Raw genomic sequence first — 27,772 nt, 5'->3', positions numbered from 1 at the left:
GAAATGCTAAATGCTATCTTGGTTGATTGTTATTATCCACCCTTTTTTGACTAGCGACCGCAGTGGACAGTAGGACTACATTTCCCATGATTCTTAGCTGCAAAAGCAAAAAGTAGTTCTAGTTTGGTCACCGCCTGCAACGTATATCCGCCCTGCTACTAATTAGATGCGCATGCCAATGAGAACATAAACTTGAATTTGGAAGTAAATAGGAAATAATTTACAGTTGAATGTCCTTTTAAAGTAGTACTGAGGAACTTTTCAACCATAGTAAAATATTTTCATAACTCTTCTGATGAAAAATCGACTTAAAACTAGTTGAATGGTAGGAACACTGCAGCCAAAAAACTACAGATGTGCTGACTGCTTTATGGCATACGTCAAAAGCTACCCCGGATAAAAGGACAGCCAAGGATCAACATTGGCCGTATTTCACTCGCTCGGAGAGAGCTAAAAAAAAAAAAAAAAACGACGCAACGCGCTTGTCCTCATAGAAATGTGATCTTCTTTCAAGTATAACAATACCGCTTTTGTCCATATGGCATCGCCATAACCAACATAAACAGAAAGTTCCTTAGTGTTGCTTTAACTCATTTGCTCCCCAAAATGTTCTATTTTAAATATCGCCATGGTCCTAAAAACATATTTATATGTTGTTGTTTTTTTATGCTAGAGCATACAAAAGGCTATGATGCAGCCTCTGACATAAAGAGGTCACTTAAAGCAACGGTAGTTATTACAAAAAACGGCCAGCAGATGGCAGCAGAGTATAAGAGATCAACCAGGGCCATGTTGCAACAAGCTATTTTTCCCAGTGTTTTCAACAGATTTGTGAATAATGATGAAACTAAGCTATATTCTAATGCTAATTAATTGCTGCAAAACGGAAACAGATAGAAATATCATTTTTTTCCTGATGAAAGAAGAGACTCTAATCTCTCTTTAGGGAGGTTGCATGTTTTTATAGCAATAGAACACAATATTCTGTGAGCCTTGCAAAATCAGTCAAAATCCAGTAAACCATCCGGGAGCGAAGGGAGTTGCTCCAGTGAAAATGGCTGGGATTGAATGGCATACACATGGCAAAAAAACGGGACAGGACCTGCGTAGTATCGGGACAAAACAATGAGGTTGGCGAAATCCGCCGGGTCACGGGACCTAAGACTTAAAATTCGGACTGTCCTGGCCAAAACAGGACATCTGATGACCCTAGGAATTCTACAATGCCGGAATGACGGGTATAGTTGCAATAATTATGTACTGTAAAAAAACAACAGCAAACCTTACAGAGAAGCAAAATGACTCCAAGAACAGTAGCTGCCATTTCTTTGCGCATTTTGAGGTGGCATCCATAGTCAACACAATTACTTGATATGTCATACATGACCGGTTAATGAAGATGACAACTTCATGAGCACGCAAGAGTTTATACATCAGTACGCCATGTGTCAGATACACAAACATCAACAGACGGGTAAGGTCGAGTTGCACAGCGAACGCACGGACATCGATCAGGATCGTCAAAGTGATAATTAGCGATGTGACGTCCCTGCGGAGCTCTATGTTTTTATTGGCTTTCAAGGGGGGCCCTTTAAGTGTGCTTACTAATCTGCTCTGTGAACATCTTGAGAAAACATCCCCTGCCACCTGTATCAATCTTCGCCGCTAAAAGCTGTTTCATGTCTCCGAGCAGAGGGGGCTGAAAGGCCTCTGTGGAGATTGTTATTCCCAATTCTTTTTTTTTTTTCCAAAGAGAAGGAGGAGCTGCTTGCTGTTCTTGGGAGTCCGATGCCAGATGAAATTAAGTGTGATTGGAGGGGCCGTGCAGCTGACGGTAAAACGGGTCAGCGCAGACAATGAAGGCTCTGTAATTAAAAATGATGGGACAAATGAATGTCTATGTATGTAGAATGGAAAGCATTATGTTCTAACTGAAGTGCTTTTTATTACTTTCCTTTCCTTTTCCAGTGTCAATAAAGTGCATATACTGGACGTCAACATCAATGTTTCCCAACCTTTTCTGAGCCAAGGAGCACATTTCACATATAAAAATTTTTTTTTTTTTTAAATAAATAATAATAAAAAATCCATGGTACACCAACAAAATGTCACCCCCTAACAACATAGTATATATAGTATACAGTGCACCATATATAGTAAAAATATAGTGCAACAGAAGAAAGTCGATTTATTTTATAACGCCACTTCTTAAATTCATTCATCCGAAATGTCAAGAGGCAACGGCATTACGTGCATTCAATAAAAATGCATTGCCGTTTTAATAGAAAATGGTGGCTTATGGCAGATTCGCTTGATGAAATTTAGCAGCATGAAGAGAAAGCCACACAGTGTTTGTATTCCTCTGAGCACATTTCTTCAATAAGCGAGTATTAAGAGCTCGACACAGTTGCTGAGCTCAATGTGAACAGACACCGCCGTCTATCTAAACCCAGCACGCCACATAAATACAAGTATATTTTCTTTTGTCTGTGTCAATTTTGAGATGTTTTCTACCCCTTTCACACCTTTTCTTTATATCCCAGCGCAGGAATATTTGTGCGAAAGAAAGAATGTCCGCTGGGAAATAAGGCATTTTGCAGCTATTATCCTGCACAAAATTATTTCAACCTTTGGGGGTGAACACAATATTGCACCGATATGACCCCATGTGACCCTGAATCTGACGGCGTAACCACAAATCAGCAAACATGAGCGGGGAACGCTAAGATCCGCAGTTGAGGACCATCAATGTCTGCATGCGTTAACATTAGCTGAACATCAAATATTGCCTCTTCAACAGTGTACGAGACGATAGGAAATCACGGGAAAACACATGGCGCGGCCATTCTTAGAAATTTTATATTAGCTTTAGCAGTTTTTCAAAAAGGTACAGTCACACATGTCATAACAGTTTAGCTAATTAGAAACCACTAAACTAATTCAACCCCCTTATTTCCACCATCACATAAACTGCTGACAAGCGATTTTACCGTCGAGCCAAGGCCTCTGGAACATGACACTTATGCTAATATGTTCTGCAGTACAGAGATGACAGTTTAAAATACACACACACGGCATTATTTCTCTCAATTTCCTTTAGAGCTCAGCCAACCATGTCAGCGCCTCACATTTGGTAAAGTCCTGAAACATTTAGGCATGCATTTCTGCTACATTTATCTTTTTTATCAGTCCACTTATATTATTGTTGTGTCGATACGATACGTATCGCAATACATGTGTGTCATGACACATAGCCTTCAAATGTATCCTGATAATGTTACATTACTTTATATACATTTTTATGAAAACAGTCATATGAAGGGGATGGGACGAGATCGCTGACTGCGAGATCTCGCAGGATTTGAACGCGCTATACAGTATGAGCTCTTTTTTCTTTTTGAGGCATTTTTTTTATGCCTCGGGTATCCGCTTATTTAGCGTACAACGTCAGGGGGACAGTCGAGCCAGCTGTAGAAATATTGCTGATAATGCTAACACGGGGTGAGAAGGCCAACCTCAATATAAACTTTACCATACCAAATAATATCTGGAGATTAATGCAATGATGCGCTCTTATTTTGAAGTTACTCCCGACAGCGTCACGGTGAAACAGCTGACTTGATTCGTCGCTGACGTTCGCAACATAATCCATCCGTCCATTTGCTACTGCTTATCCGGGGGCGGGTCGCGGGGGCAGCAGCTTTAGGAGGGAAATCCAGACTTCCCTCTCCCCAGCCGCTTCAATCAGCTCCTTCCCAGGGCGTTCCAAGGCCAGCTGAGAGACAAAGTCTCTCCAGCGTGTCCTGTATCGTCCCTGGGGCCTCCCGCCGGTGGGACATGCCCGGAACACCTCTCTAGGGAGGCGTCCAAAAGGCATCCAAACCAGATGCCCGAGCCACCTCAACTGGCTCCTCTCAACGTGGAGGAGTAGCGGCTTGACTCTGAGTCCCTCCCGTATGACCGAGCTTCTCACCCTATCTCTAAGTGAAAGCCTGGACACCCTGCGGAGGAAACCCATTTCGGCCACTTGTTTCCAGGATCTTGTTCTTTTGGTCACAACCCACAGCTCGTGACCATACTTAGGAGGGTAGGAACGTAGATTGACCAGTAAATCGAGAACTTCGCCTTTTGGCTCAGCTCCTTCTTCACCACAACGACCGATACAGAGTCCGCATCACTGCAGACGCTGCACCGATCCGCCTGTCGATCTCCCGCTCCATCCTCCTTCCCTCACCCGTGAACAAGACCTCAAGATACTTGAACTCCTCCACTTTGGGCAGGATCTCATTTCCGACCCGGAGAGGGCACGCCACCCTTTTCCGACTGAAGACCATGGTCTCGGATTTGGAGGCGCTGATCTTCATTCCAAAATAATGTTGTATTGAAATCAAGTTAAATAGATAAATAAGGAGGCTAAAAAATATGTATATATATATATATATATATATATATATATATATATATATATATATATATATATATATATATTCTCATATCATTTTTTTTTTTAGCACAGTACTTTTGGGTAGGCATGCTATTATGTCACGGTCCGTCCGTCCGTCTTCAATTCCGCTTATCCGGGGTCGGGCCACGGGGGCAGCAGCTTTAGCAGGGAAGCTCAGACTTCCCTCTCCCCAGCCACTTCACCCAGCTCCTCCGACGGGATCCCAAGGCGTTCCCAGGCCAGCCGAGAGACGTAGTCTCTCCAGCGTGTCCTGGGTCGTCCCCGGGGCCTCCCGCCGGTAGGACATGCCCGGAACACCTCCCCAGGGAGGCGTCCAGGAGGCATCCGAACCAGATGCCCGAGCCACCTCAACTGGTTCCTCTCAATGATGTCACGGTATTTAGTAAATAGCCAATGTAGCTTTTGCCATCCCGCCAACACACTGCAGGATTTATATGATACAAAAACGTTTGGTGGAACCGTGGATTTAACAACATGTTCTAAATAAAACAACGACCCTTGTACATAGAAAAAAGAAATCCTGGTGGGATACACTACCAGATTCCATCTCCAAAATCTGTGCTCCTCTACAAGCTCATTCAGCATAAACAGTGTGCAGCTGCTTCTGTAGCCCTCACAGGGCCCATTCGAACCCAGCAGGCTACCGCGGATACAGTGCTGAGCTGACATATATAGATGTATCTCCTCATATGTGTAGAGGGCTACGTTTGGAAAAGCAAGTCTACAGAACAGCACGTCCACACAGTGGGCTGCCGTTGAATCAATAGTTAATTCAGTTTAAAGCTAAAATCATTACTCCCCCGGCCCAGCACTGTCTTCCACTATTAGGACGACCAGTCCTCAAGAAGGGCGGCGCCGAAGGGAAGTTTGTTCCAAGCATCGCTGAATGTCATCTGAGTGGTAGGACTAGGACTTAGGATGGCGATGATTTAGTTCAGTCCTTGTTGATTATCTCAGCACGCAGTTTAAACTCCTGCTGTAAATCGACACGGAGTCCAGGTGTCAATGAAATCCACTCCGTTGACACTTCAAAACTAAGATGGAGATTGCTGTGCCGTTATTCTTCTTCGAGCTCAACTAACAAGAGGGACTCATTCTTTACGACATTGTTGAAGGCATGCTATTGTTAGCTTCAGTTTAGTCCTCAGGGCTGAATTTATATTCAGTACACACAGCTTACTTGATTGATGAGACAAACGGACCGGGGGGAGAGCATATTTGCAAGATGTTTTCCATTTCATTTAATGCAGAGTACAATAAGTTTTGACAAATTGCTGCTTGTCTTTACTTCCTGGGGGTATCACTATGACAACTGTGATTTTTAGGGCACAAACCACCAAAGAATTTCGTCATTTTGGATTAGATTTCAAGATATTTTTTGTACTACTACAACGACTTCTTTAGTTGTTTTTGTAGACCATTATTGTCACTTGATGTATTTCTTTTACTTCCATTCTTTTTCCAACGTCAATGCAATAAACTGCACAGGAAGTGTATAGTCTGTGACCTGGTCATGTCACATATTCAAATAGAAGATTTAATTAATAAATACTCTTAAAAAAAAGAGGTTTCAAGCTGTTTATCATCACTCTCAGATGAAGGGTGTTAAAAAACTAATTAAAATTATTTTTTGGGGGGGCTGGAATGAATTAATGACACTTGCATTCATTTCAGTGGGTAAAGATGATTTGAGATACGAATGTTTTGAGTTATGAGCGTGGGCGTGCTACTATATAAAGTCAACAAAAATGCTAAACCTTTTATTCTCAAATGTATGTTTTCCATAGTTTGCACGAGTCGTGCATAACAAAATTCAAACTTCGATTTTTAGGGAGTGGGTAAAAGTATAGACAAATTCTCAATTGTTTGACTTACAAGGTTCCACTGACTGTTGGCATGATTGACTCATTAACTAGCACCATGCATTGAATTAAAAAAAAACCACACCACAATAGCAATCTCAGCGTTATTTGTGCCGACCCCGTTGCCTGAGCTCAATATGTCAACATTGTCGTAGTTTAGGTCAACATCCAACATCCTTTTTTGTTTCGAGCTGCCTTGAGATGAAACCATCCTTACAAGAAAGCTACCCAGCTGAAAGGGGCAGCCATCTTTGATCTTGCGGGGGTAAGCAGCCATTGGCCGCTGGCCACAAAAGAAGCGTAGGAGATGAAGAGGGCCTCCGAAATATGGTGAAGCCTTGCCACAACGGCTGGTGCGAGTGCATGAACACTGAAGCTCAAGTGGCAGTGTCATGAGAGGCCTAATGGTGGGGCTCTTGTTGTCGCAGCTTGAACACACACACGCACACACACACACATCATCCTCAGGCTGTTTGTTGCTAGAAGCTTTGAAGAATGTCCAAGATGCTCTCAGTGTATTTGGACTAAGCTGACTTTTTCCTGTGAGTTTCAGAAGAGCTCAAAAAGAATGTGACAATTATTTAGTAGTGATGTCACAATATTCACGATATTGCGGTATTAAAAGTGAATTGATATGATGTTGGTATGAAATAATGAGCCGTTGACTGCCACGTTTGAGTGCTGCTATACCGCTCACAGTATTCAGGGGGCCGCCACTATTTTCAGTAAAAAATGAACAGTGACTGGGCCAGCCTGAAAATAGCAACCACTTGTGTATAATTGACACCTATTAAAAATGTATTGGAAAAAAAGTAATCCCAAAATTTCAAAAAAAAAAAAAAAAAACGTGGATAAACCTCCAATAGGCATTTTTACAACGGCATAGTAGAGCCTCGTATAAATATATATTTTTTAGAGGGTGGGGGCAATACACTGTATCGCCAGAAGAAAACTCACGATTTATAAAATGGCAAATCTGCGAGAGAAAAACTTACGAGAAATATACGTAGCGTTGCTATAGTCCAATTTGAGGATTCGTTGGCGGTTAATGGGACACTGTTTATAAAATGAAAAGGCAGGATGGAGGCGGATTCATTCTGAATTTAAACTTTACTTGTCATACACGGCAGCTAGAGCGACAACACTTCCTGATCCCCTATCAGCTGACTAAACTCTAACCAATCAGAAGCTAGCATACTTTAGGTAAATGCAAGTGAATGACGCGTAGCAGCAGATTCGACACATCGGCATAGTAGAGCCTCGTATAAATATATATTTTTTAGAGGGTGGGGGCAATACACTGTATCGCCAGAAGAAAACTCACGATTTATAAAATGGCAAATCTGCGAGAGAAAAAAAACTCCGAAACTTACGAGAAATACACGTAGCGTTGCTTTAGTCCAATTTGAGGATTCGTTGGCGGTTAATGGGACACTGTCTATAAAATGAAAAGGCAGGATGGAGGCGGATTCATTCTGAATTTAAACTTTACTTGTCATACACGGCAGCTAGAGCGACAACACTTCCTGATCCCCTATCAGCTGACTAAACTCTAACCAATCAGAAGCTAGCATACTTTAGGTAAATGCAAGTGAACGACGCGGAGCAGCAGATTCGAGACATCAATTTAGCTACTTGTACAAAAAACAAAAAACAAAATGTATGATAATATATATAAGAATAATTCTAAATAAATGTACAAGTAAACATTTATTTTAACAAATTGACTTAAATCAGTCAATTGTAGATTTTCACCGCCCTTCGAGATTTTCACAGTTAGTGAAAGAAAGCAAGAAAAGTATTCACAGCTCTCTGCTTCTGACAGGCATCTAATTTTCAAAATATCTGACCGGATGAAGATAGGCATAATCTAAACTTTTTTGTTGTTGTTGTTTTTTAATACATTTTCACAACTTCAAACCGATTGCACAATAATTAATGGTTTCTTTTTCTCTCTCTATATAAATATAATATCTCTCTCTCTCTCTCTCTCTCTCTCTCTCACACACTCACACTCACACATTTGTCTCTCCCCACTGTGTTATTATTGGCTAATACACCTTTTATAACAGGCTTAGGGAATGGGAAATAAACACAATCCACTTTCCCCAAAGCCTGCAATGCAGGAAGTAGTAAAGAAGTAGATTTTTGTCAACCTATTTTTAGTACGTGCTCATTTGGGATGCAAAGTCATGTTCAATCCAGTTCAACTAGTTTCGTATGAAGTGGGCTGCTGCGTTTGCTTTGGAGCATCATTAAGTGTACATGCAGGGTGGAAGAAAAAAAAAAACACAGAATATCAATACAAGCTCATCTGTTTCTCCTTTCTTTAGTGAGACAAAGCCTCGGTGACGGCTGCCTCCTCGCTGGTATTCATAGCATAAACCTGCAGCAAACATATACGCACAACCAGTTGTTCAATCTCTATAAATCTGAAACACACAAACTGCTGAGCGACGACTCGTATATCAGTCTATTATATAGCGCGGGGCTCGACTGTATTAAACAAATTGCCCGGGCCTGCAGCTGGAAAAGAGAAGCAATATGGAGAGAGCAGAGGTTATTGTCTAATTTAAATCCTGGCAGCGCTCCCAGAGCTGCGCCACATTCCAATTTGTGGCTGTGTTGCTTGGCACCCCCCCCGACAGAGGTCCGGCACTGCAAATACTCTCGGGCCGCTCTCCAGAAATGTGTCTTCTAAAAACTGACAATCAACAAGTTGGCAGGGAATGAACGGCAACAGACGGGCAAAATTAAAGTGAAATCACGACAATGTACATAATGCAGATTGTGTGACCCAACTTTTCCTGCAACTGGATGGAAAACGTAATTGCCACTTTGTTCCAGTCAGTTGCAGCTTGATAAAGATCCAAATGTTTTGTTATTTCAGTTAAAAAACAATTTTTTTAATCATTGTACATAACTTGTCACAATTTTGTGTTTTTCTGTGGTACGTGTCCTATTCGCTGAAATATTCACATGTTTGCATCAGGGGAGCACGATGGGCCCTGATGTCCTTAATTTTGGGGGATCGGTTTCAAATAAAAAAAAAAAACGATCTTGAACACAGATCTCACCTCTCTCCTGGTTTGAAAAGTTTTTTTTCTCTCCAGGAAAAAAAAAAGAAAAAGAAAAAGAAATGGTTAACCACCGTCTTCTTCAGCTGTGAGATGATAAAAGGCTTTTCATTTTTATTTGCGAGAAATACTTCACGTGCAGTTTGCATTGTTTCACATGTATTGTTTAATGTTACAATAAAACACGATTGAAAGTGTATCCTTGCTTGCTATGAAAACAACCGGGATTGGCAAGTTAGACTTTTTAAAGGTCGCTGCTTTGGACACCGCATGGTGTAGTAAAGCTTAGATTTTCATACTTTTTCATCTTGTCTTTTGTTGCCGAGTTGCATTAAAACAAATCTGGGAAAGACATCTGTGAACACGCAGCAGTCGCAGAACGGCTGAGTGGGCTTTTTAGAGGCAATTAGCTTTTTCGAGCTTTTCCTCCTTGGCGGACTAGTTTGCGTTCATCTGCGAGACTGACAGCACACTCAAGACATTATTAGCAAACCTGACGCACTAAAGATGCAGATACTGTTCTCCATGTGACAGGAGTCGTTAGGCTAAGCGTCTCACTCTTATTGTTTGGTGCAGCTATTTAAATTCCCGAATGTCACTTCAAGGTTTCTCTTTGGTTTGAATACATACAAACAAATCAAAGTACCTGACTGTGAAGGAACATTTTTATATTAAAGAAGACAATCCTGCATCTCTGCTATATGACATATGCAGTGCAATGGAAATAACGGAAATTTGGGCACGGGAATTCCCTAGTGTGAGCTCTATTCTCACATTATTGCACACAATCTCAGGTTTCTCACATGGCTATGCGATCTTGCACATGCATCTTGCGAGGTAATGTGATTTGGGAAGGAGTGAGACATTGTAAAGACGGAAAGAGCAGCAGAATATATCCTGAAGCATGATTTAGATGGAAGGTTCAGATAAATGAATATAATGTGTTATGGATGCTACGGTAACGATTATTTGAGACCTTCATATGGATTAACAACATGTGTACTCTCTTGTTATTAGCGTTTTCAGAATTATTTTAATACACGTATTATACAGTATACGGAAATACAGAAAGAAGAGTACAGAAATAGTCTGTTTTTATGAGCAGGTCAAAGGTGGACTATAGTTTGACCTTCTGTTGTCTCTCTACGGTATCTAATGAGGCTGTAGTAGCTTTGCTTCGATTCTAAATAGAATGTTTGGGATTAGAACCACTTTCTATAATTTGAACTAATGTTAGGGCTACACATAGAAAACATTGGTGTGGTCCTCAAATGAGCACCAGAGGTTGTTTGGTGCTCATTTTTTCCCGACCTCATGGATGAACTTAAAGACTAAGCAATAAACACATCTGGGAAAAATAAGGCCTCCGGGCGACATCTGGCTTGTCCATTGCAATTTATAAATTCAAATTATGAGCAGCCCTGGTTATAGTGTTGAACGATGCTGTGGATTGTTTGATTAAAGAGCCTGCCTAGTAAACATACAGGAGAAGGTTTGAATGAGAATTTGTAAAGAATTTGTAAGAAACTGAAGCAACCCCCCCCCCCCCCCTTGCTCTTGGCTGTTTTACTGGATTTTGACAGATTTTACAAGGCCCACAGAATATAGTGTTCTATTGCTATAAAAACATGGAACGTACCAAAATAAAATATCAGGAAAAAACGGTATATTTCTATCGGTTTCCATTTTGCAGCAATTAGCATTAGAATATAGCTAAGTTTCATCATTATTCGCAAATCTGTTTAGAACTGTGGGGAAATCATTTTTTTTTTCCCCAGCTTGCCCTGGTTGATCTCTTATACTCTGCTGCCACCTGCTGGCCATTTTTGTAATCACTACCATTGTTTCACCCATTCTCTGCAGTTCAGAGGCTGCATTAAAGGCTTCTGTATGCTTTAGCATAAATAAATAAAAAAGTTTAAAAAACGTATAAATATGTTTTTGGGACACTTACGACTTTTAAAATAGAACGTATTCCTACGTTTTTGGGAGCAAATGAGACAAAATTTGATCTGATCTGGTAATGCCGTTGCAGCAACTGATAATATGGTGTTGTGATCAAGTTGGTTAAAGTACCTAGTCTAGTAAACAGGAGCTCCTTAAGTGGCAGCTCATTCCGTAAAGGCATACTGTGTCTTTGTGATCGGGGGGCGAAAATATCTATTAATCTGATGAGCACTGACCTAGATACAAGCGACTAACGATGTCAAATCGGGTCTCCATATTACATGAAATTGCTGTCAAAGGCAAAGCCAGCACAAACTCCAGATTTGCTTACATTCTGGACTTGCTTTGCCCACCCTGCATTTTGAACGGTTACTGTATCTAACAGCATGACTTTTACAAATTACAACTTTTTAGCCCTGGAATAGGTAATCATTCGGACCGAATATGAAGACGGCACCCTTCGAGCTAAAACTGAACTGCAAACGAAACATAATGCGCATAATGGAACAGTAGAAGACCCGGCAACACTAACAAGCTTGTGGTAAACCACTATTCCTCCATTGATTTCGCCATTGATTGGATCAAGCATGTAATTAATCCCGGGAATTTGAGCTTGTCACGCACAACTGACACAATGAGCACAATTAAATTAGTGATTATGAATGAAGACCATTTGCTTTCACGCCCACAAACAGGACCATCATTACATAAATTGCTCTGGTTCTTCTGCTATTACAGCACATTGAAACAACCTTGCATGTTCTGTTGTACGTCCATCCCCCTCCTCCCAGCAGTATTGATTTCCTCCTCCATCCACCCCGTTAGTGCCCCCTCCCCTGCCCATCCCCCTCCACTGCAAGCAGCTTTAAAAGAAACGGGTTCATTGACATGTTCTGTACTTGAGCCTTGACCTGCATTGTTGGACCAGAAGGAGAGTTTCTCTGCTCAAATAGATGAGGTCAGCCAGCTCGTGCTTTATGGACTTCACTTTTTATTAACACCTACATCAGATTTTTGTCAATCCTTTCTAAAACGGCGCACACACCTTCACCCAGGTGCACGGTCAAGAAGCCACAGGAGCTAAAAAGCACTAAGCCAATTAATCGATGTAAAAACAATGGGGAAATCTGGTAATTCAACAGGGGGGGCGCCCAGCCAGAGAGGCTTACAGACAGCTTTCCCACTGTCAGCTTGTCATCAACTCGATTACCAGCAGCCAGAAGGGCAGTTTAACCGGAAACATAGGGAAAGTTCATCTTTTTCTTTGTGAAAACTAATCGTCCAAATAACCATGCTGACTGACAGAACTGATGCTTGCAACATCAATTTGATCTCAAATAATGGGCGCTAAATTGCGTGGCCACAGATTGCAGCAGATTGTGCACGGCACTGCACACTGTTGGTATATGCTGTAGGTGTAAAAGTGGCGGAGATTGGTGTATTTAAAAGAGGAATTCGCACTTTAGGTAGCTCTTCAGGTTTTCATCTTGGAACATTTGGAAGAGCACTGCAAGCACAAAAACCTATTATTGATTAGCAGAAAATAAATCAATCATTCCAATGATTTAGCAGAAGCCAACAACTGCATGAAAATCCATGTTTTGTTTGATTTGCTTCAACACTAGTGTGTGTGTGAACTGGATGTTCAGGTATATGCACTTCATGCATAACATGGCTTTTAAAACTGGACAAACCACTTGCAGCATCATAAGACAGGGGGCGGGAATCTTTGACTCACGATTCGATTCGATTCAATTCCAATTTTTGGGTCTGCGATTTGATTCTGAATCAATTTTTGATTCAAAATGATTTGATTGACAATGAATTCTGCTTCAATATATAGGTGAGCAAAAAATCGTCATGATCTACTCCAGTCTGACTCACTAATGCTAATTAGCGTGCTACTCGCGGCACTTTTATCACTCAAAAGAACAGCTAATCATACAAAACGCTTCAGGCATAAGCTCTTCCTACGCTGCAAAAAAAAAAAAACTTTTACTGGCCTAACTTGATCGTGACTTTTTCCTTCTACTCTCTAATGTGACTACGACTTAACTGTGTATCAGAACGCGTGGAACCACACTGCCCCTAAGTGGCCAAATCGGGTACAAGATGAACAGCGTTCCCAGTAAAGGCACACACAAACAAGGGCAAGACAGTACAAAATCATTTAAATAAAAAAAAAAAGAAGATTATGGGACATTCAAAATCGATTCTGAATCGTACTGAATGAGAATCGCGGTTGATATGATTGTTAGGAATGTCCGTCATCAACCACCCAGGCTCCCCTTAGAGATTAGTTTCCAATTGAGAAGATATGTCAGCTGTCAGTTGAAAGGAGTTTTTTCATATGCCATGACATGATTTCTTCTTGCAACTGGCTCCAAGTCAGCCCTTAGATCATTCACAAGCTCCAAAATAGCATTGCTGAAAAGATGATGTGTCATATTCATTCTTGTTGGCATTTTAAAAATGTTTACACAAGTGGAAAAGTTCTCCCAGCTGCCACACTATGCTAGCACAGCTTTGCCGGCTGGTTTGCACCTGTCTTTTAGACGCACTATTGTACAGAATGCACGTGTTAAATTCATTAATTTGCATAAACTCCTCCCACAAAGTGGCAATTTATCACATTTGACAAATGCAGTCCCGATTGTGCAGAGATAGTAGATCGGATTCCACATCTATTTGCATGCGCAATCAATTTACGCTAATTTTGCACATGCTATAGTCTATAAATATTTATTTGGTTTATCCTGGCTCCAAATAATGTTTTTGCTCTGAATTAGTGAGTAGAAGAACATTTGACTTTTTGCTGAAAAAAAATATGAGCCCGTTCAAAGAACATTTCGTTTGGTTTTAAGAGACAGCATTATATAGGCCACTCACGTCATCGTCCACTGAAAAGATGACTCCATACTGTACTTTTTTTTCTTCTGTGTCTATGTTGTGACCCCAGACAAGCCAGTGTCACTTCGGAAATGTCATACATACAAACTGAAAGATCGGGGACAAGAACGGCACAGACGATGGCCACCACGGCCTCTGACATCTAATGCAGTATGTAAGCATGATCGGGAAAATTGTCTCTGAAAAACTGAAATAAAGTTGAAACCCTACGGTCAAACACAATCCATTCTTGGGATGCTGGTAGGCTGAAATAATTTATTCCTCATAGGAGAAAATGGAAATGAAAATATTTAGTGAAATTTTTAAACGATCCCGTTTGAGACGTTCAAATTCCGTAATACCCCACAAGCTTTAACGCCAAGCATTCTTTTACTATAAATAAAAAAATATATTGATATGGAATCCTATACTGCACCATTATGACTATATTCTGTGACACCATGTACAAAGCAATGAAAACAGTAAGCCGTCATAATAATGTATAATAATTCCTTTTAATCCTGTTTGGGTAATGAAGAGATTAATACAGTCAATGTCAATCCTGTTTTTTGGCATGTTCTCCAGACAGAAACGGCAACGCAATGGTGCGAAAATGGTTGCCTGTCATACCAAATTGAATTCATGCAACACAAAAGAAATAACAGTCTGCTATTTTTAAAGAAAGAAATGAATAAAATAAGGCACTTGTGCTCTGGGGTGTGATTTGTCATTGTAATTCCGTGCTTTCTCACCTACACTTAAAACATGATCCTTCTGGATTTTAATTAAGCGCCAAGGTAGCTCCCAAGGGGCTCCGACTTGGCAAAGGAAACCACTTTGATTTACTACTTTGTTGTTTCTACTTGAAGCTCGCCTCTTATGAGAGTACTGTGCTGATAAATGAAAGAGACATTTTCCTTCTAATTTGTTAATTAGTTCCCGTCAGTTCTCCTGAAAAAAAATAAATGAATCAAAATGTGTGAATATCTATTGAACATGCAAGTGTCTAGATGAATGTAACAACCTATATTTCCAACAAAAATCTAATTCACTGTAGTAAGTGTGAGGAACATCTGTTTCAGTAATTGCAGCAGGACACTAAATAATTATAATTAATAGCAAGTGTAAAGCCACGATACACCAAGAAGTTGAAATCACAATCACAACACAATAAAACGTCTCCATTTGTCGTTTAGCCTTCATACTTGGTAACAGTATCAATACCTGACGTCTGTATGTCAATTAGGGGTGTGATGTATCACATTGTTATCACTAAATTTATATTAGACATGATCTTTCCAACATATCTGTTATCACGCATAAATGTATCATCACTATAATATCAATGTACATGGCATTTTCCCGCCCTTGGTATAGTTACTGTACCATGAGAGTTAGCAATAGCCCTGTTTTGTTTTACCACCGCAGCCAAATCAAACAGTGTCAAATCTGTCTTTTGTTAGAACATATCACGGATGGAGGCCAGTCCTGGATATGGAACATATTTAATATAATCCAGGTGTTCAATAGTTAGCTGTTTTAACAGCCCACATTCCCTGGAATACCTCTAGCAACTCAATGTGCTTCTGATTACTGTGGTCCAATTTGGTTCTTTTGCTAATCCTCAAACAGATGTGCCGTGTCGTTTTTTTTTAAAGTTATTTTCTCAGGACAATCAGCTGATGGGAGTTGAAACTTTCTGTTTGGGAAGAAACAAGAGCAGCCTCAAGGTGAAGCTCGCACAAGATGGTCAACACCAGAACAGACCACATCAGACGATCGCGTTCCCAGAAGCAAACGGAGACTCCCAACTACAGGGAGCGCTTAGCTTCGATTAGCCGGTGGAGCTGCTGAAGGTCACCACTGTGGAGCGGAGCAGCCAGCAGCAGGCCTTCATAAAACCATGCGGCGTATCATTATTTTCAAAGTGTTTCATTATGGACGGTTAACCTTGGCTAACTTTGACCTAACGCTGTAATCAGCTGCCAGTAATGCCTTCCAAACAGGGCAAACATGCCGCCTCGCTCCTTGTTTATCAGCCGGGAAAAGACATCAAATGTAAAATTTTACTGCCTGTGCAGGTATTAGGAAAGTTATCTTTAAAAAAAAAAAAAAAAAAGGCAGGACATTGAGGGCATACACTGCCAATGCCGAAACCTCATGGAAGAGTTCGCCCGCCAAAAGAAACAACCAAGACATGCTGTGAACTCTCAAAAATATCAGAAGTTGACAAAAATTTCACAGTAGAGCCCATTTGGAGAATATTGTTAGTTGGTGTTTCAGGGACTGGACCTCGAGGCTGCATTCTTCTTTGGCAAGTAATGTTAGTACATGAACCACCTCTCAAAGATGTGGCATTCCATTGAGAGATTGTTAGCTGTTAAGTAATGGTTGACTACACTTGTGGCAAATTGTGCATTGTCACCTCAACCTTTGAAAAACAGAACCGCACTTTTGACCTTTTCAATCTATCCACTGTGATTGTCAATCACTAAGAGCACAGATGTTGCGATCAGCGGTGGCGTGCTAAATGAGAGAGAATTATATGAGAGCTGCTATATCCATCCATCCATTTTCTTAACCGCTTACTCCTCACAAGGGTCTGGGGGGTTCTGGAGCCTACCCTAGTTGGCTTCGGGCAGTAGGCGGGGTACATCCTGAACTGGTTGCCAGCCAATCGCAGGGAACACAGAGACAAACGACCATCCACACTCACAATCACACCTAGGGACAATTTAGAGCGTTCAATTAACCTGCCATGCATGTCTTTGGAATGTGGGAGGAAACCGGAGTACCCGGAGAACACCCACACAGGCACGGGGAGAACATGAAAACTCCAGGAAGGCCGAAGCCCGGACTCGATCTCACCACCTCTGCACTGGGAGGCGGGCGTGCTAACCAGTCATCCACCGTGCCGTGCCGCTCTAATTTATATCACCTGTGGAAAACTCTTGCCGTCCTGTTATGACCAAAAGTAGTGAAATTGGCAAAACAAAAGATGATGTCATCCTAAGTAACACAATGTGATGGATGCACAGAGATTACAAATAACTGGACTATCAATAGGCCTTTGTGGCAGAAGCCAGAAGGCATCCATCTTACGTTGCCACTTTTACTGACAACTTCTCGAATTTTTTCCAGTGAATTTATCTGTTTGCATCGATCATTCAGATTATAATTACTCAATATCGTGAATCGTGACTCACAGAGGTTAGGTTTACATTTCGCGGCACATTTTTTTTTCTGATGGGCTTTACTTTCACTAGCATCGGGAGATATCAATATATTCAAGTTAGGTGGCCTTAGTGAATGGCAACGTAAAATGGCCGCCGATGGGTACACTTCTTCCATTGACCGTCCTATCATATACAAGTCAGTGGGTGGATGCCATCTTGAGATGCGCGAGTATACGTTAGCAAAACCTCTCTCCTCCGAGCCTTCGAAGTGTGTGCTGCACTGCGTAGGTGTGGCTCAGATGGTGCAGGGGTCACCACAGTTACGGTATACAAACTATAGGTAAGGCCTATATGGTACGATGGATGCTTTCATATAATACTATGAATAATAATTACTTTTCAATAACGCAAAGAAAAACTGTTACTCCTGATCGTTCTCATGGCCTAAAACTGTCTGTGATCTACCGTCCTAGTCAATGTTTCATTGTAGTTGGTTAGGTTACATTTGCAATGACTTCCTTAAACATAATCTTTTCATTTCAGTGGTAAAAAAAAAAAAAAAAAAAAGCTCCATGTTTTGATGTGCACCCATTTGTCCATTAAAACGAGGGCATTTTTTATTTCATGCTAATATTGAAGCTCTTTGTTCAATGGCTCTGAAAGATATTTGCACACCTGCTGCTTTTGTCAGTCCTATTGAGTGCAGCCTGGTAACACACTGCATTATGGGAATGTGTCATGTGAGGTGAGGGGGAGAGGGGTTTGAGTGTGGTGTGCAGATAAATCATACACAACACACACCTGCAGCCCAGAAGGAAGAAATTCTAACCTTGTTGTTGGAAAGGAGGCTTATATTTTTTTCAAACTGGTTTTGACAGGGGACGTTTATCTTCCATGTTTATGATATTATGCATCTATCTTGATTAGAAGCTGAATTGAAGATAACCAGCAGAGACGTTTAAGGAATGCAAGAAATTTAACCGAGAGAACTGAGAGGGGAGTGCATTTATCATGGGGGGGGGGGGGGGTCTTAAATCAAGCATGTCAAGTTAAAAGACAACTCTTTTAATACGGCCCGTGAGCCCATTAGTAGGATTGGATATTAGCGCTATGAAACATAGGAGTGCTGCCCCATCTGGAAAGCTTTAAAAATGGATGTGTCCTAACCACTGCAGGGACACAACATTTATTGAATCGGTGATTGACTGGCTCTATTGAGAAGTGCTTCTTCACTCTGGATAAAAGCAGTTGGACGGTGGCTATTTTCCCCTTTTAATAAGATCATTGCTGTCCAAGATGTAGCAAGCCAGACGAAATCAGTGTATAATTGCGGTAAATATATATATGTGCTTCTTTGACAAAAGGTTTGTTTCCCCTTGAAGCTATGAAATAAAGTGACCCAAATCCGTGACTTTTCATGTTGCTATGCAGCACTTGAGTCAAGACTCTTGTCTAAAGAATCCTAAATGTCATGCTCCCTTCCCCCTCGTGCTAGTATTGTCACTTCCGGCATTCTAGGAAGACCTACAAGGTAAGGTTAACAATGTTCCTTTTTTTTTTTTTTGGGTTACCAACGTTCCTAAGGATTTTAGTTCCCAATCAGAGACAGTATGAATTTGAGTGTGAATGGTTGGCTGTCTATATGTGCCCTGAGACTGACCGGTGTTCAGGATGCAGTCCCCATTTCGCCCTTAGTAGGATAAGCGGTGTGATGGATGGATGGACGGACGTGTTCAAGTCCATAAACTTGAAATGTTGAGACCAAGACTTTGAGAACTTGTATCAAGATGAAGATAAGGTAAATTGACACCAAGTCAAGACCGAGACTTAGAGAAGTTGATACCAAGTCATGAACAACACTGAAAAATGATGTCGTGATGAAACTAAGACAAGACGAAGGCCTTATGAAGCAAGAGTTGAAAATCTGCTAAACTGATTAAAGCAATTAAGAGTCTGATTCACTGATAAAACTTGGTCTCTAGACTATGGGAGATTAGATATTAAATTGAAATCTGAGTTTCATTTTAAGAGGTGACCAAGACCGATCAAGAACTCTATGATGACTCAAATATCCAAGGTACCTGCACCCATTTTAACCTTGTCTGATAAATAAATCTGATTATTAAATTATTGTAAATCAACCCTTAAAGCAAAAGTTAAAACTGTTTAATAAAACTGAGCAGCATAGCACTTCTTTCATTGCTTGGAACTGAGTCTTTTTTTTCTTTTTCTGTGGTTTGTTCATCTTGATAAACTGACTGAAACGGAAAAGGATTTACGCTTCTAAATACGGCACCGATTTGAAAAAGTTACAGTTTATTGTTAGTTCTTGTGTAGAAAACCCACCGCAAACTGTGATGAAAACTGAACTCTACTTCCCTGTCTTTAATCCTAAAACCAATCTTTAGATTTGGGCTGGTTGTTACCGAAAGCAACGCGGAGATGGAAAACCGTGTCCATGGCTGCCAATTTAACAACCGCGTATCTACATTGTACAAGCACACAACGGAGAGATAAGCGACAAAATATGAGCTTGCGGACTGAATGCACAGCTGCGGGTTCACACGGACGCTCTGGCGCTAATAGCACTGAGTCAACATGTGCAAACATCATTAAGGGGCTTTAAAAAATGTATTTAAGGAAGTGTTTGTAACGAGAGGAATAAAAACAAGAACCATGTTATATCATTTTTAACTAACTCTAACCTGCCTTTACCTCATTTTACGGGCAGCTGACTTTAATGGTGTTGATAACTACATTTTAGTTACTTTATTTAGTCTAACTAATGAGGTTCTTTTTTCAAGATACATTGTCAGAATTGTCAGTTTTGGTGTTGGACTGTTCCAGTGCCTATTCGTCTTTTTTTTTTTTTCAGAGCCGTTGTCAAATCTGCCTCAAATGTTGCTTTTATAAAAACGTACAAAGAGTATAATGTTTCCAAAAATATGAACTGGTTCAACTGAAATGTGGGAGGAAACTAGAGTGAACTGGGTAGGTTACTGCCCAATTTCCCCCCATTACAAGCGGACTGTAAGCTAAAAGCATTCCATATCTTCATCTGGATTAGCACCAAAATTTAAAGTGCATTTCACCGGCCCATGTACCACCACTGTGCAAATATTCCACTTTCCTAGAAATGTTGGCCTAATATTGCAAACTGACAAATTAATTTAACTAAACTCTTTGAACTGCATTTTCAGGATCCAAAAATATTTTTGTTACAGTTGTTAACATGCAGGAACAGTTACGAGTGCTGTGGCATCCCCACTTCCTGTAACTGCACTAATATGGTTATGCATATGACCGTGCAGTGAAATTGTCCGTTTTTAAAATCGTTTTCAGATATAGGAGCTCGGTGCGAGAATACTGCGGTGATGACGGTGCACTAAAAATAAACCCTCTCTCATCTCAGTGGGAAAATTGGGCGTTTAATAAATCTGGCAAACTACAGTTCCTGACAGGCTACAATTAAAAGGTTGTAAAAAAAAAAAAAAACAGCATCAGCTATTCAGGTCTTGTACAATTACACATTTTACACGCACCCTGGAGTCCTATCTGTCAACTGTGGGGCTTGAAAAAACAGCCTGTGAGGTCACACACACATACACACACACACACTCTTCCCGGGCACACAGTTTAAGTTGTGTTTGGATATGTTTAGAATGTGTGTGATGAAATGGCACCAGCTGTGTACACTGGAGGGATGCACAAGGCCCACTAGTGGAGGCGAAGCTTTAACCCTTTCTCTGCTTGCCGTGCAGAAGGCGGGACAAAGGGCACAATGGGATGGGGAGGGGGCAGAGAGTTTTTTTGCAGCTATTCAGTGTCAGGATCAGTTTCTTTTTACAGACCTAGTAAATGCCGCAGGTAATTACAGCTGCAACCCTTCAACTGACTTTTTTTTTTCTCACAGCGCAAACATGAGTGACTCGAGAAGCTCATAGGTGTCTTAAAAAAAAAAAAAGAAATGCAAATAAAAATGCTTTGCTCATGTAATGTTGTAGGCCACCAAGAACATATAAACTAATTTAATTAACAGCTAGAATACCCCTGAGGGAGAGCACCACCGAGTGTTGCTTTTCCAAAATAGTCCCTACAGAACTTGCAACAACATACCACATTGAAAATATTGAACAACATGAGGCATGATCTACCTCTTGGCATAGGAAGATGAATTAAGAAGAAAAAAAAGCACACAAAAAACGGACTGTTGCGGTGAAGCGGAGACTGTGGAGTATAATACTGCCCAGGAACAGAGTAAGCTATGAGAAGCTCAATTTATTGTTTTTCTCATGTATTACTGTCTATACTCAAATATCACCCTGGCGCTGCAATTTTATTTGAGAGGAGACTGAAGGAAGCAAAAAAAACAAGTGGAGAAGGTGGAGTAGCCTACTGCAATGTTTTCAATGTCCAGCAACAGGATACGCTAAGTTAGCATGCAGAATTTGTTTAGCTTTGTTATTTCTAGCAAAAGGTAACTCAAATGTTACAATATGACCATAAGGAGACAGAGGGCAGCAAGAAAACAGCCTGATGTGGGAAAAGTGGAGACTGTGGACTGTAACGCAATACTAAGGCACAACAACAGGGTTAGCTAACATTAGCGTTTTGTGCTTACTGCTTATTTGTTATTTCTAGCCACGTACACTCAAATGTTACCAACATGGCAATTTCATACAGCAAGACGAATGACAAAATGGAAACAATGGAGTGCAATATTGCAGCGTTCAGAGCTAATGTACAGCAACAAGCTAAGCTAACATTCGTTTCTTGAGTTTACTGCTTATTTGTTATTTCTAGCCACGTACACTCAAATGTTACCAACATGGCAATTTCATACAGCAAGACGAATGACAAAATGGAAACAATGGAGTACAATATTGCAGCGTTCAGAGCTAATGTACAGCAACAGGCTAAGCTAGTGTTAGCGTATGTTAGCGTATTCTATACTCAAATGTGTATACTCAAACACAATTTTGTGTTTGCTAATGTTTTTCCTTTGATACAATATTGCAGCGTTGAGAGCTAATGTACAGCAACAGGCTAAGCTAGTGTTAGCGTATGTTAGCATATTCTATACTCAAATGTGTATACTCAAACACAATTCTGTGTTTGCTAATGTTTTTCCTTTGATACAATATTGCAGCGTTGAGAGCTAATGTACAGCAACAGGCTAAGCTAGTGTTAGCGTATGTTAGCGTATTCTATACTCAAATGTGTATACTCAAACACAATTCTGTGTTTGCTAATGTAACCCTCCTTTCACACAAAAGTTGCTACACGTCCGCATATGTTTTAGCACTGGTGGAATTCTTGTTCGTTTGAGTATTAGCGCCAGAGCAGGTGAAGAGTTTGCAAGAACATCTGTTGGTAATTTCAATCTCTGCGCCTGAAGGCAAAGAAATCCCACACTAAATGGATACTGTATCTGAAACATTATTAAGGGAAAAAAAGGAGGAAGGCAGACCAGATGGTCATAAATATGAGGGCTACACTGGGTCTCTTTCATGAAAGCATTTCGGTTGATCACATTCTGCTTTTACAAATACCAAAAAGCCAGACAAACCCAAATAGCTCCTCGTCTTGTGCTCAGTGCTGAGACTTACATGCGTAACCGCATAACCTTCGCTGTCTCATATCGTGTATATTATACGGAATCGGGCAAATAAACACTGCATGCATGCATGGAAATAAACTCCAGCGTGCTTCGTTTAAAGGTTTTCCAAACAATGGAAGCGGCTCTGTTAGTGACAGCAACCTTGTGATCGAAAGAGGCAATAACGGAAAAAAAAAAAAAATGTGAGTCACAATGCTGAGTCACCAACGCAACAACCAATTAGTGCATAGCAATAATGTCAACACTTAAAGTAAATGTAATAGAATAAATCTGTGTACAGTGGAACATCTGAAGTCAGACGCAATCTGTTTTTCTTTCTTCTAAATATTCAAAATCGGGGATTGACATACGAGTTTGGCTAACGTGTTTCTAAAAGAAGGACATTCGAGTTTGCATTTCTGCTCAGCTGTTTGGAGTTTCAACATCACCTTGTGCTTCTGTATGCTTTTCTCTGGGAATTCTTGTTTCCTACCACTTTCCAAAGACTGAAGATTTTAAATTGTCCATAGATGTGAATGTGAGCGTGAATAGTTGTTGGTCTATAATGTACCCTGCAATTGGCTGGTGTTTTCTACAGGTCACACACTAATTCAGACTCAATCGTCAGCGCTTCTGCTGGTTTTATACAATTCGTGTATTCTACGTTGCCATCACTGCTTTTATGAAAATCTTAGGGAGTACATTTTTACTGTCATAAGCGTGTCTTTAAAAGCATTTAAAAAGAATACATCGTTTGTTCCAGCAATATAACATTTGCAGGATAATTCATCAGTGTAAGGCGGCCGCCATGTTTGGCAAAAATCTGCAGACCGGAAGTGACATCTCAGTTGCGCTTTGCCGACATCTACTGAATTGCGTCAGATGGCAGATTTTGAGAGTGATGGATTTGAGCAGAGTAAAAGTGTTGTACATGAACTAAAAGAGATCCACATAAAGAAATCCAGATCACCTTACAACTATTTACATGTAATGTTTATGATCAAGGTTTATTATGTGTTTTTTGTACATGTGATGAAATCAAATACTGTAAATATTTACTAATTGTATGGTTTTCTTGAATTAAGGTGGTAGGAACAGGCTGATACAAAAATGGCAAAGAGCAACCTGATTAAAAAAAATTATAAACATTTGTATGACATTTGGACCTTTTCCTAAAAGTAACTTAAGTAGTAGGTAGTATTGTTCGAACAGTATTTAAATGGGACGATAAAATCTTGGGTGTCCTGAACTATAGTTTTTTTTTTAAATAGTGTTGACTAAATGAGTTATGACAAAGAACTCCAAACTTTTGCACGGCCATAGTTTCGTCAAATTCCAAAGCGTACGACTTAATCGTACATTCAACTTTATAGATTCCACTGAATGATGAAATTCTCAATCAAAAGCACTTTACAGAAGCATTTCTCTTCTGTGTGAAGCCGCGGCTCGTTCCTCCTCCGTTTCATCTCTATTAGTTATGACTGCAGTAACTAATTAACTCTCTCTCTTTTGGATTTCTCTCTCAATTAAAAAGAAAAAACTTTCGTCTCAAAATCTGCCTCTCTTGTTGTTCTTATTTTTTTGTTCTGTTCCTAAAAATCCTGCCAGGATGTGTTAATAGATTTAACACCAACTTAATGCAAGCGTCTGGCAAAGTGAGGAATAAAAAAGCTTAAACACTTGATTTGCGCTTATTCGAACTACAGCCCCCACCCCCCCCGAACCCTCCCCCGTCTCCCTTTCTATCAGAACTGCTAGCGATAAAAGTATAGGATAAGCCTCCTTTTGCATTGTGGCCCATTAACTGTTACCGATGATTACACTTGACCCGGGAAATTTAGGAGCAAACGAAGAACAAGAAATCAAACTGAATCAAAAGCAGCGTTCTCTGGGGCCTGATGAAGACATGATGAAATCCGGCACATATGACAAGTTGGCCACAATGGAGCTGATGAAACAGTACGACAAAGCCGGCAACTCGTTTTTTTTTTTTTTAAGGCCAAATGGGCCCGATAACCTTGAAGGGGAGGAAACATTGTTTGGACTTTACAACCCCCAAAAAACAGTTGTGGCATTATTTTTCTGTCAGGTTGATGTATTGCCACTGCTACAAGTTACGCTGACATCATATTGCAAAAAACAAAATGCAGGGCTTCCATAACATTGTAGGGCTGATAAACATACCGCAACTCTCTGGTGATGCTTAACAAGCATGCAGTGAGGTGACTCTTGGAAATACAGTTAATGGAGAACATCACGTGGTCTCTTATAATTATAGGCTGCACCTGAAAGTAGCTAATGTTGGTTTAAATCTGCCTTTTGGATGAGGGGTGAACATAGTAATCAATAAAGTGATTGTTAAGAATTTGGTCTATTGTTTGGAAATCGAAGTGCACTACTTGGCTTCAACCAGCAGTGGCGCTGTTGAGTCAATCTCAACTTTTACAGACTAAAGAAGAAGCAACATGACATCAGTAAAGGCCTACATTCCACTGTCATAAAACATAAAACAAAACATAAAACAAATGAAAATGCTGGATATCAGTTCTTAGTTTGTTGCCAAACCCTAATTTGCATAATTGCCAATTCGCATGTAATAGTAATAGACGCTTTAGGAGAGAGGAATAAACATTGTGGGAGAAGACAAAAAGTGAAGGCAAAAAACACCCTAATGAACACCAGTAAAAGTCGCTAGTCGTTTTTGATAAAAAAAAATAATTTTAAAAAAGTTGCCAAGAGTCTTTGGAAAGTGGTCAGATTTAGCGAGAAAGTCGCCAAGTTGGCAACACTGCAGAACCATCATAACCCAAAGACTCCCTATATTTGGTGAACAACATTAGAGCTTTTTTTATTGTTGTTTTCAGTGTGCAGTCCACCGTGTATTACAGGGGTGCATTTTTTCAGTTTTTACACTGGAATTATAACAGTAGTTTTACAACAAGGTTTTCACTTTTACTCTCTATGTCTGCTCAAACTTTCGCAAATTATTTGAAGCAAGCAATGCGAGTAAAAAGAGTGCATTTTTAATACCGTGCAAATTTTACAGTGATCGGAATGTGCCGCAATCTATCACAAAGCCATAATAACATACATTATATTACGGTATTTGTATGAAAAACACTTAGGTCATAAATAGAAAACAATCAAACGACAAAGAGTATGTATGTTCTTAACTTGACATATTACATTTTTTGTTTTTATGATTTATGTTTATTTTCAAAAGGCTGCTTAAACCTGGGCAAAGCATTTGAGGCAATAGGCAAAGGTAGCACCATTAACTGAAATACCTGCTTTTAAATATAGGTATATAAATTTGCATTTATGTTTCAATGAACTATGATATTCTGACGAATATACTCAAAGTAAAAATAGAAGTCAACTGAACACACTTTCACATCAGTGTTTGTTTAAGGAAAACCAGCAGTTCTACTACAACAACTACGGCTGTAGTGAGTTGCCTGCCATATGCTTGCATTGTTTGACAGCATTAGTTCAAGTCCAAGGTTGACCCAACTGCATTTTGCCTAAGAATTGATTGCAATTGCAAAGTGATGATTTTTTATAAAATGTTTTTGTTTGCTTGATTGTTCATGTCTTCATGATCCACTTTTGTAGCAATAAATCCATACCCTCTTTAACATGATATCATGGCAATGCATTAACTTTGAGGTGGCAAAGGTTTTGGTGCTTCTGACAGATTTTTCACACGCTGCATTAAAGTCTGTTAAAAGTTTGCTCATAAGTGACAGATGAGATCAACTGAGTAGCTTGCAGTCCAATGGGGTTAGATAAAGATCAGAAAAGGAATAACTCAAGAGGTGCACGCTGGTGTTAGGGTTACAAACAATCACCCCTCACTCACCTTGTTGAAGTTGTAGTATCCCAAACAGTGGGAGAAATCCAGATTCGGTGGTTCTCCGGGAATAGCATTTCCACCGGCATTGGGGTAAAAACGTACATCCATGGCAAAAGACAAGGAGGGGGGTCGCGCGGCTGTGGCGCGCCGGGGTACAGGGTGCTTTTTCTCGGCGTTACAATCCAAAGAGCACCGCGGAGCCTGGTGGTGGTGTTGTTGGTGGTGGTGGTCGTAGTCGTAGAAAGGCGGAAGTAGTAGTAGTAGTAGTAGTAGTAGTAGAAGTTTGAGTTATCCCTCTTCTACGCGCAAGGAATCCCCGCAGGAAAGCTGTAAGAAGGTGCCCCTCATGGAGCGCCAGTGGCCGAGCATGTACACGCAGCTGCTGGATACAAAAGAGCGGCAGGGAGCGAGCGAGCGAGCGAGAGGGTGAGCGAGCGAGTGAACGCGGGTCCACCTCCTCCTCTTCTTACTTTTCCTCCGGCTCCTTCTCACACGCACCGGTTAAAAGTTAGTCCTCCCGACACATTTCCACGTGTGTTGAAACAACTTAGCGGAGGAAGTAGCCAAGATAAATTGCGCTGGGGCTCCACGGGCACGCGGTTGCGGTGAGTGGAGGTGCTGATGTGTTGTTGGGGAAAGACGTGAGCTGTGACTGCACGGTGCACACACACGCGCACACACACACGCCAGAGGAAAACAAGGTAAAGGGTGCGGAGGAGAGACACACGACAAGACACGCCCATGCTAATTGCTAACAGGAAGCTAACACACACAAAATGATTTTAAATTCACATTTTGTCGCTATTTGTCCTGATTAGAAGTTCCCCTGTTTCCCTCCTTGCAAATTGAACAGCTATCTATATGTAAAAGTTCTACAATAAGAAAAGTGTGGAGTTGTACA

The 27,772-nt window shown here is 40.6% G+C and overlaps 1 protein-coding gene across 1 annotated transcript in view; it reads right to left on the bottom strand.

The window, feature by feature from the left end:
- Nucleotides 1-27,524, bottom strand: part of tox3 (TOX high mobility group box family member 3) — a 54,513-nt gene extending 26,989 nt beyond the window's left edge. Inside the window, exon 1 of the mRNA XM_077564919.1 lies at nt 26,878-27,524. Within this exon, the coding sequence (XP_077421045.1) occupies nt 26,878-26,979 (102 nt within the window). The 5' untranslated portion in view covers nt 26,980-27,524. The remainder of the gene's footprint in view (nt 1-26,877) is intronic.
- Between the last annotated feature and the right edge of the window lie 248 nt (nt 27,525-27,772).

This window comes from Vanacampus margaritifer, chromosome 4 (assembly GCF_051991255.1).
Source record: "Vanacampus margaritifer isolate UIUO_Vmar chromosome 4, RoL_Vmar_1.0, whole genome shotgun sequence".
Lineage (NCBI taxonomy): Eukaryota > Metazoa > Chordata > Actinopteri > Syngnathiformes > Syngnathidae > Vanacampus > Vanacampus margaritifer.
Note: the sequence above shows the minus strand (reverse complement) of the source record. Positions and strands in the feature narration are given on the sequence as shown.